This window comes from Rhineura floridana, chromosome 3 (genome assembly GCF_030035675.1).
Source record: "Rhineura floridana isolate rRhiFlo1 chromosome 3, rRhiFlo1.hap2, whole genome shotgun sequence".
In the NCBI taxonomy this organism is placed as follows: domain Eukaryota; kingdom Metazoa; phylum Chordata; class Lepidosauria; order Squamata; family Rhineuridae; genus Rhineura; species Rhineura floridana.
The window spans coordinates 150,502,437-150,513,393 of record NC_084482.1 but is presented as its reverse complement, the minus strand read 5'-3'; the positions used below and the strand labels follow the sequence as shown (position 1 = coordinate 150,513,393).

Here is a 10,957-nt window from a genome sequence, read left to right as displayed (position 1 = left end):
TAATATATGTCATAGTATCATTTCTTAAAAGAGTTTTTCTGACTAAGCAAAATCTGCGCATACTTACATTTTTCTTGACCTTGGGGTTAGGTTTTGCATTCTTTGATATCCTCTAAAGTGAATGGAGCTTGGCAGAGTTTAGAAAAAGCAGAAATGTATATCTGAAATATTTTCTGTGCCTACTTCAGTTGTTCGTCACACAGTGCTAAATGTATTAGTCACACAGACTGGGCATATAAGATTCCAGGTATCTAAAACAAGTTCAGAGCTATGCACTAGCACATCCCATTCGTTTTCATGTGGCTCTTTCCCAAGAAACCTCTCTCAGATCAGACTTCCATTCATTTGCAATTTCAATACATACATAATTTTCAGAAGGGATAATATGCATCTTGACCTTGCCTCCTGAGCATTGTCTCATGTAGTTAGGTCTGTTGAAATAGGGAAAGTTCAGTGAAAACAAACATATGAACATATGGAGTTGCCTTATGCAGAATCTGTCTAGTCCAGCATTTTCTATTCTGGTTCATGATGGCTCTCCAGAGTATTAGCCCTGGGCTCTCTTATCACCAGTTATTTGATTCTTTTAACTGTGGATGCCAGGGATTGAACCTTGTACCTACTGCATGCAAAGCACATGTTCTACCACTGAGCTAAGGGCCTTTTATATCCAGACATGGGTTATAAAATGTTAAGGGCTGAACAACTTGCTTCCTAAAACATGGTTTTAAAATTACAATCCAAGAGAAAAGAAATAAATAGGGAGTAGATGTCCCCAAAGGAATTATGTTAGTGTCCTGCCTTTCCACTTTGATGGGCACTTTCATATAGGTAGAGGACACATGCACTCCACCAAATTAAGTGACAGGATTGAGTGGAAAATCCAAGAGCAGTCATAGTAACAAGTGCGGCACTTCCAATGTCTGAAAGAGTGGTTTTTCCTTGGCAGGAATTGTAGAGCCTTGAAGTAGGTTGAGAGGAAGACTAGAAGATCTTGTGTCCCCCAACTAGTGGAACCACAGGTCTTCAGCAGTGATAGATTCTCAGTTTCTCCAAGGTCCAAAGAAGACTCTCCAGGAAAAGCTAGCACAGACTTCCAGTTTTTCAAGCACTTGATATGGTGGAGTATCCCGCATAATAAAAACAGCAATTCATTCAGTCATCTGAAAATGTGAGAAATGGAGCAGATGATCCCACTGGTTACATTGTAGTGATGGAGTTAACCCAGTGATTCTCAAACGGTGCGCCCAGGCACACTGGTGCGCCCTAAGAGGTGGCTAGGTGTGCCTCAAATATTATGAAAGTATATTTTAAAAATGAGAAGAAACCCATTTGTATAGGGTAATAGTTTTCTATAGTTTAAGTTATTTTTATTCATAGTTTAAAATATATTTATATATTTTTAATTGTGTACATGAAGTGCGCCAGAAAATTTTTATATGTTTTACAGTGCGCCGCGAACCAAAAAAGTTTGAGAACCACTGAGTTAACCTATGAAGATGAATAAAGGTATTAGCATTGGTTCCTAAGAACACGTCAAAACTCCACATATCTTTTGTTCAGCTGCTGAGGTATCCGTAACTGAGATACAGTTGTCTGACTGAGTGGACCCAGGGTGTGGTCAACGCATCATTGCGGGAGGGAGTGGTTCCAGCTGCCTTGAAAGAGGCGGTGATTCGACCACTCCTGAAAAAGCCCACCCTGGACCCACTGGTTTGTGACAACTACCGACCGGTTGCAAATACTCCCTTTTTAGGGAAGGTGATTGAGAGGGTTGTGGTGCAGCAACTGCAAGTACTCTTGGATGAAACAGATTATCTTGACCCATCCCAGTCTGAGTTCAGACCTGGTTATGGGACTGAATCGGCCTTGGCCGCCTTGGCCACCTTTATCAGGAGGACAGGGGGAGTGCGACCCTGTTATTCTTACTTGATCTCTCAGCGGCTTTTGATACCATTGACCATGGTATCCTTCTGGGCCGACTTGGTGAGATGGGTATTGGAGGCACTGTTTTACAGTGGTGCTGATCCTATCTCCAGGGTCGTTCTCAGAGAATAGCATTGGGTGACTGTCTTTCGGCCCCCTGGCAGCTGTGCTGTGGGGTGCCGCAGGGTACCATCTTGTCCTCCATGCTTTTTAACATCTATATGAGTTGTCAGCAGTATGCTGATGATACCCAGCTCTATTTCTCCATAACATCTGAATCAGGAGAGGCTGTGCAAGCCCTGGACCGCTGCCTGGACACGGTGGTGGGCTGGATGAGGGCCAATAAACTGAGTCTGAATCCTAGCAAGACGGAGGCACTGTGGGCTAGTGGTTCCCAAGTTCGGATAATTGGTCAGTTGCCTGCTTTGGATGGGGTCGTACTCCCTCTGAAAGAGCAGGTCTGTAGTCTGGGGGTGCTCCTGGATCCATCTTTGTCGCTAGAGACCCAGGTGACCTCAGTGCCTAGGAGTGCCTTTTACCAGCTTCGGCTGGTGAGACAGCTGTGGCTGTTTCTGGACCGGGATAGCCTGACCACTGTTGTCCACGCACTGGTAACCTCCAGGCTGGATTACTGTAATGTGCTCTGTGTGGGGCTGCCCTTGAGGTTGGTCCGGAAGCTGCAGCTGGTGCAAAATGCAGTGGCGAGACTGCTCACTGGAGCAGGGTATCGCCAACATGTCACCCCGCTATTGAAAGAATTGCACTGGCTGCCCATTTGCTACTGGGCCAAGTTCAAGGTTCGAGTCTTGGTGTACAAAGCCCTATACAGCTCAGGACCAGGATACCTGAAAGACCGTCTTATCCCTTACATACCCAGTCGATCACTGCGCTCTACAGGTGAGGGCCTCCTGCAGATACCATCTCATCAGGAGGTTCGTTCTGTACAGTATAGGAAATGGACCTTTAGTGTGGCAGCACCTACCCTGTGGAATTTCCTCCCTTTGAATATTAGGCAGGCGCCATCTCTGCTATCTTTTCGGCGCCTTTTGAAGTCTTTTCTTTTTCAACAAGCCTTTTAAGTTGAGAGCTGTCCCAGTCTGTGTCTGTGTCAGAATTGCTTAATATGTTTTTTAATAATGTTTTAACCCTTTAAAAAAGTTTTAAAAATGTTTTTAACTCTGTTTTGTCTTAATGTATTTTAAGATTTGTTTTTATGATGTTTTAAAGTGTTTTAGTGCCTTGTTTGCCACCCTGAGCTCCTGCTGGGAGGAAGGGCGGGATACAAATTAATTAATTACTTAAATAATAATAATAATATAGATTCTTCCTTAGTAAAAACCTTCTACCTGTCCATCAGAGAAACTGCCAAGATCCATGTAAGGAGCAACTCTTGTACAAACTGAATGGAAAAGAGCCTCCTGTTTTCACAGCAGCCTCTCTATAGGAGTTTCCAGATTGGGTGCTTATTCAGCATTGATGCAAATATATTTGCATAGAACTTGTACAGAGGTTATAAAATGTTGCCTTTATTAAGCATTCATCGTGACATATTTGTGTGGAGGTTATTCACTAATAGGCAAAAAACCTTGCGGTTTAAGAATGTACCTATAGTCCACAGATATTTCTACCAAACTTTAAAAAGTAGGGAAATTGGACAGCTATAGTGAATGCACCAGGGGAGCAGGAGACCTGAACTCCTCTCTGAGATATTGGACTGCCCTACAAATTGGTCAAAATGCAAACACCGTTTGGGTTGGTCTTTCACAGTCCAATCCACTTTCTGTGTAGCTTGGAAGAATTTGGTAACATGTGCCTCTGAGCATATGGTGAGTGGTGGCAACACCTGCCATCTCCAAAGATAGAGAATTACATTTTTGTATTGTTGGTGTTCTTCTTACTTTGCTTCTTTCCTGTGCTACTAATGTTTCTACAGAGAATCTAACCTAGAAAATTTTATTTCCCTCATTATTCATCGTAGAAATCTGTGTCAAATTTATTTATATTAATTTTAAAGCCTTATTATTGGTCGATGTCATATGATGGTGAACATAGCCTTTTTTGTTTCAAACTGGAGATTATTGTTGGAAGTGGGGCAAGAGCAACTCCTGTTTTGTTCTTTTGTTTATGTTCCAGAAGGGAGATAGAGCTAGGGTCCTCCAGATGGATAGGCTTGTTTACCTTTACCTGTGATGCTCTGAATGACTTCCTTTCGGCTACTAGACTGATACATCTTTAGGGAAGCTTACCTGTTCTTCTTCCTTCTGCCCTTTCCATTCCACTCTTCTCCGACTGTCCGGGAGAGAGGAGACACCCTTTGTCTCTGCTCTCTCTCTCCTAGCCATGAGGTCAACTCCCATGCCTGGGCGTTGCACCTCCAACTTAGTTAGTTAGTTAGAACTAGGTATGCCTTTCTAGGTATGTATTTCTATAAATAAAGTAGCTTTTCTTATTTTACTAAGTCTTAAGTCTCAGTGATCCTGATGCAGGGTAAAAGCCTGCTTTCTTAGGTAAACGCACACACATGCTGGCACACTCACATTTCAGACCACTGTTACACTCTGCTGTGCTGCTTAAACAAATTTAGCACAACAACAACAGTTATGCTGTATTTCTATTCTGGGTGCATTAACAATTGAATCTGAAACTGAAATCTGATGTAAAATCAGACAGATTACAATATGTTGCTACTTAAGCAATGACTCTAGCTGTTGGAAAAAACAAACTTGGCCTGCCCAAGATACATGTTTTCAGCCTGCTATGGCTAAACTACTCCACTTAAGGAAAGGTGGGCAAGGTGAATTAAAAACATAGAGCACACGTAGAATTTTGCTAGAATATATTTCACCTCCCACTGTTTTATCTTGTGCAAACTGAGACACTCCTCATGTCCATTGGAAACTATTCTGCAGAACAGTCAGTGCCATTATTCCACAATTATTTCGCACATCTGCAGGGTTGTTGGTTGTCCTTTCAGCCTGCCCTCGGATCTCCAGTTGCTGCTTTTAAATGCCAGATCGGTGCATAATAAAACCTCCCTCGTCCATGATCTGATTGTGGATGAAGCAGCCGATCTGGCATGTATTACCGAGACCTGGGTGGGTGAACAGGGAGGAGTTAGTCTTTCCCAGCTCTGCCCACCGGGGTACTTGGTTCAGCATCATGGTAGATCCGAGGGTCGGGGAGGGGGGGTCGCTGTGGTCTATAGGAGTTCCATCTCACTCATCAAGCACCATGTCCATGTAGTTACCGGTTTGGAGTGTTTGCAGCTTGTCTTGGGTCAGAGGGACAGACTGGGAATCCTGTTGGTGTACCGCCCACCTTGCTGCCCAACAGCCTCCCTAACTGAGCTGACGGAAGTGGTCTCGGAGGTATTGCTGAGATCCCCCAGACTATTGGTACTGGGGGATCTCAACATCCATGCCGAGGCTACTTTATCTGGGGCGGCTCAGGACTTCATGGCTTCCATGACAACCATGGGGCTGTCCCAATATGTTAGTGGCCCAACACATATGTCGGGGCACACTCTAGATCTTATTTTTGCTACTGGACATGGGGATGGTGATCTGGATGTGGGGAGTTTTACATCTCTCCCTTTGTCATGGACAGATCACCGCTTGCTGAAGTTTAGACTTTCAGTGGCTTTTCCCCTCTGCAAGGGTGGGGGACCTACTAAATTGGTCCGCCCCTGGAGACTAATGGATCCTGAAGGTTTTCAAAGGGCTCTGGGGGATTTTCCGGCTGATAAGACTGGCGCTCCTGTTGAAGCCCTGGTCGAACTGTGGAATGCGGAGATGACCCGGGCTGTTGACACGATTGCTCCTGCGCGCCCTCTCCTGTGTAGAGCTCATACAGCTCCATGGTATACTCCGGAGCTGAGAGCGATGAAACAAGATAGGAGGTGGCTTGAGCGGAAGTAGAGGCGAACTCCCGATGGATGCAATTATGAGCTGGTAAGTGCTTCCACTAAGCTGTACTCAAGAGCGGTGAGGGTGGCAAAAAAACAACATTTTGCTGCCACCATCAAGTCATCTCTTTGCCGCCCAGCGGAGCTTTTTAGAGTTGTCCGAGGGCTACTGTATTCTGGCCCTCAGGACATAGTAGAGTCATTGGTGACCCACTGTGATGAGTTTGCTGGACACTTCCAGAATAAGATCTTATGCATCCGCCGGGACTTAGACTCCCAGTTTATAGCAGCTGATCCTAGTGAGGTGTCCGGAGCACAGTCTTGTCATGTTTTATTAGATGAGTTTCAGTTGGTTCAGCTCGAGGACGTGGACAAGGTGCTTGGACAGGTGCGTGCAACCACTTCGGTACTAGATCCTTGCCCCTCTTGGCTTATAAAAACTAGCAGAGATGGAACAGCTGGTTGGGCCAGGGAAGTGATAAATGCCTCTTTACGAGAGGGAGTGGTCCCTGGCCGTCTGAAAGAGGCGGCAGTGAGACCACTTCTGAAAAAACCTTCCTTGGACCCAGAAAATTTCAACAGCTACAGACCAGTAGCGAACGTTCCATTCCTGGTCAAGATCTTGGAACGAGTGGTTGCTGGCCAGCTCCAGGCGCTGTTGGATGAAACTGATTATCTAGACCCATTTCAATCGGGTTTTAGGCCTGGTTTTGGCACCGAGACAGCCTTGGTCGCCCTGTATGATGACCTATGTCGGGAGAGGGACGGAGGGAGTGTAACTCTGTTGATTCTCCTAGATCTCTCTGCGGCTTAAGAACATAAGAACATAAGAAGAGCCTGCTGGATCAGGCCAGTGGCCCATCTAGTCCAGCATCCTGTTCTCACAGTGGCCAACCAGGTGCCTGGGGAAAGCCCGCAAGCAGGACCCGAGTGCAAGAACACTCTCCCCTCCTGAGGCTTCCGGCAACTGGTTTTCAGAAGCATGCTGCCTCTGACTAGGGTGGCAGAGCACAGCCATCATGGCTAGTAGCCATTGATAGCCCTGTCCTCCATGAATTTGTCTAATCTTCTTTTAAAGCCATCCAAGCTGGTGGCCATTACTGCATCTTGTGGGAGCAAATTCCATAGTTTAACTATGCGCTGAGTAAAGAAGTACTTCCTTTTGTCTGTCCTGAATCTTCCAACATTCAGCTTCTTTGAATGTCCACGAGTTCTAGTATTATGAGAGACGGAGAAGAACTTTTCTCTATCCACTTTCTCAATGCCATGCATAATTTTATACACTTCTATCATGTCTCCTCTGACCCGCCTTTTCTCTAAACTAAAAAGCCCCCAATGCTGCAACCTTTCCTCGTAAGGGAGTCGCTCCATCCCCTTGATCATTCTGGTTGCCCTCTTCTGAACCTTTTCCAACTCTATAATATCCTTTTTGAGATGAGGCGACCAGAACTGTACACAGTATTCCAAATGCGGCCGCACCATAGATTTATACAACGGCATTATGATATCGGCTGTTTTGATACCATCGACCATGGTATCCTTCTGGAGAGGCTCGCGGAGTTGGGAGTTGGTGGTACTGCTTGGCAGTGGTTCCGCTCCTACTTGGCAGGTTGTCTCCAGAAGGTAGTGCTTAGGGAACACTGCTCGACACCGTGGGTTCTCCAATGTGGAGTCCCACAGGGGTCAGTTCTGTCTCCCATGCTTTTCAACATCTACATGAAGCCGTTGGGTGTGGTCATCAGGAGTTTTGGAGTGCGTTGTCATCAGTACGCTGATGACACGCAACTCTACTTCTCCTTTTCATCTTCTTCAGGTGAGGCTGTCAATGTGCTGAACCGGTGCCTAGCCGCGATAATGGATTGGATGAGAGCTAACAAACTGAGGCTCAATCCAGACAAGACTGAGATGCTGTTGGTGCGTGGTTTCTCTGATCAGGTGGCGGATATACACCCTGTCCTGGACGGGGTTACACTCCCCCTAAAGGAGTGGGTTCGTAGTCTGGGAGTCTTTTTAGATCCTTCCCTGTCACTTGAGGCTCAAGTAGCCTCGGTGGCATGGAATGCGTTCTACCAACTTCGGTTGGTAGCCCAACTACGTCCCTACCTGAGCAGGGAGGACCTCACATCAGTGGTACATGCTCTGGTAACCTCGCGATTGGATTACTGCAATGCGCTCTACGTAGGGCTGCCTCTGAAGACAGTCCGGAAGCTACAGCTTGTGCAAAACGCGGTGGCCAGACTGATAACGTGGACCAAGCGGTCCGAACACATAACACCTGTTCTGGCCCGCTTGCACTGGCTTCCAATATGCTTCCGGGCCAGATTCAAAGTGCTGGTTTTAACCTATAAAGCCTTATATGGCGCGGGACCACAATACCTGCTGGAACGCCTCTCCCGATATGAACCTGCCCATACACTACGTTCTACATCGAAGGCCCTCCTCCGAGTTCCGACTCATAGAGAAGCTCGGAGGGTGATAACTAGAACTAGGGCCTTCTCAGTGGTGGCCTCCGAACTCTGGAACAGTCTCCCTGATGAGGTGCGCTTGGCGCTGATGTTACTACCTTTCCGGCGCCAAGTCAAAACCTTCCTCTTTTCTAAGGCATTTTAATCTAACTTAACTTAGCTTTAATATGTGTTGTAATTGCTTTTAGTTTTCTTATTCTTTTACATTGTTGTTGTATTTTACTATGGAATTTTTGTATATTTTTGCACTTTGTTGTACACCGCCCAGAGAGCTATGCTAGTCAGGCGGTATAAAAATCTAATAAATAAATAAACTGTTTTTGTAGCTCTTTTTTAGTGTTGCAAAGTGTTGCTGTAGTTCACATACTCACAGAAACAGAAGCAAAAGAGAATTTTACGATAGGAAACTTCACTAAAATTGCAAAGTAAATCAAACATATTTAAAGTGACTATCTGAACGATGTCAACTGTTTTAATATAGTTGCTTCCTCCCTGCTAAAACAAGATCAGCACAGCACATGTCTTGTTTCTGTTATCTGGGCTGACTGCAGGTGTTGCCACCACTCACCATATGCTCAGAGGCACCAGTTCTTCCAAGCTACACAGGAAGTGGATTGGACTGTGAAAGACCAACCCAAATTGTGTTTGCATTTTGACAAATGTGTAGGGCAGTGCAATATCTCAGAGAGGAGGTCAGGTCTCCTGCTCCCCTGGCGCATTCACTATAGCTGCCCAATTTCCCTGCTTTTTAAAGTTTTATAGAAATATATGTTGGCTATAGGTACATTCTTAAACCACAAGGTTTTTTGCCTATTAGTGAATTTCTCTGCTTCTGAATCTGGGAGGTAAGAAATGGGATCCTGTGCAAGTTTGCTCAGAATGGATTGATCATTTACATGATTATTGAGTTCAGTGGGATTGATTCCCCTGCAGTCATACTTAGGATAGGTGAAACTGACCACAGGGGATGGGGAGGGGAGGAGGAGGAGGAGGAAGGGGGGAGGGGGAGGGGAGGAAGGGGGGAGGGGGAGGGGAGGAAGGGCAGAGGGGAGGTGGAGGAGGGGAGCAGGCAGGACAGGGAGGTGAGGTGAAAGATAGGTTTGATCATTTCCATGTTTATTGAGTTCAATGGGAATTACTCCTATGCAGTTATGGTTAGGATAGGAAAAACTGACCATGGGGGAGGAAGAGGGGGAGAAGGGAATGGAGGGGGGCAAAGGAAGGGGGAGGGGAAAGGCATGTTTGATCATTTGCATGCTTATAGAGTTCAATGGTATTTACTCACATGCAATCATGCTTAAGATAGGTAAAACTGGCCATGGGGAGGAGGAAAGGGGAAGGAGGGCATTAGAAGGGGATGGGGAGGGAGGAGCAAAGGGGAGGGAGGAGAAGGGAGGGTGGGTTTGATCAGTTGCATACTTTTTGAGTTCAGTGGGATTTATTTCTGTGCAATCATGTTTGAAAATGGAAATGGACTGCCTTCAAGTTGATCCCAACTTATGGCAACCCTATGAATAGGGTTTTCATGGTAAACAGTATTCAGAGGTGGTTTTACCCTTGCCTTCCTCTGAGGATGAGAGGCAGTGACTGGCCCAAGGTCACCCAGTGAGCTTCATGGCTGTGTGGGGATTCAAACCCTGGTCTCCCATGTTATAGTCCAACACTGACCTGGGGCAGGGACGGGAGGAGGAGGGGAGAAGATTGGGTGGGTGGGCACTGGGCAGAGGGGAAGCGCCTTTTCTTTCCAAAAGGAAAACATTGTTAACAGTATCACTGCTTTTCAGCGTTTCCCCCACCTTTTTATTTTACAGCAGGCACATGTAGCCTCCCACCCAAATTAAAACCAAAGCTGTCCCTCCCCACATCCACACCAGGCCTTTATTTCACTTTGGACAGTCATGGCTTCTCTCAAAGAATCCTGGGAAGTGTAGTTAGTGAAGGGTGCTGAGAGTTGCTAGGAGACGCCCTGTTCCCCTCACAGACCTTCAATCAGAGTGGCTGACTGTTAAACCCGTCTGGCCACTGGAGCACTGTCAGTGAATAGGAGTCTTCTCTCAGCACCTTTCACAAACTACACTTCCCAAGATTCTTTGGGGGAAGCCATGACTGTCTCAAGTAAAATCAAAGTCTGGTGTGGGTGTGACCCCCTGATTAGGCAAGCCCAGCAGCTATGACTCTGGCTTTTAGAACACTGACAGTTTGTTCTTACTGAGCATGCCCGACACTATCATTCAGTTCTATGTAAATTTTCTTAAATTAATTAAAAATCAGCCAGGCATTTTTAAAACTTTTAAACTGCAAAAGATGAAGGTCAGAGTATGGGACAAGGTCAGGAATAGGATTACAGGTACTCTGTAAACATGACTCATTTTTAATTAATTTCAACAAATTATGAGAACTCTGACAGAAAAAAGTCCAAAAGGGTCTGTTTTTTCTCTCTTTTTACTCTTTAAACTCTCGATTCTCTCTGACTGTTTTGTGTATCACCATGAAAATTTACAGGGTTGTTAAGCAAGTGTTTCTGAGTTCAGGACTGTAAGTTTTGTAAGGGTTTGTTTTGAAATGAGCTAATGGGAAGCATCAGAATGGGAAGGGGGGTATTTTCAATTTAACATTGTGGCTGTGAAAAATCCATGCTGGTTATAGTATACAGCCACTCTTG

General features: G+C 45.6%; 1 protein-coding gene across 1 annotated transcript in view; it reads right to left on the bottom strand.

Annotated features, from left to right (window-relative positions):
- Window positions 1-974: 974 nt before the first annotated feature.
- Window positions 975-10,957, bottom strand: part of SLC26A6 (solute carrier family 26 member 6) — a 61,162-nt gene continuing 51,179 nt past the window's right edge. The window contains exon 20 of the mRNA XM_061618336.1: window positions 975-1,163. Coding sequence (XP_061474320.1) covers window positions 1,152-1,163 — 12 coding nt within the window. The 3' untranslated portion in view covers window positions 975-1,151. The remainder of the gene's footprint in view (window positions 1,164-10,957) is intronic.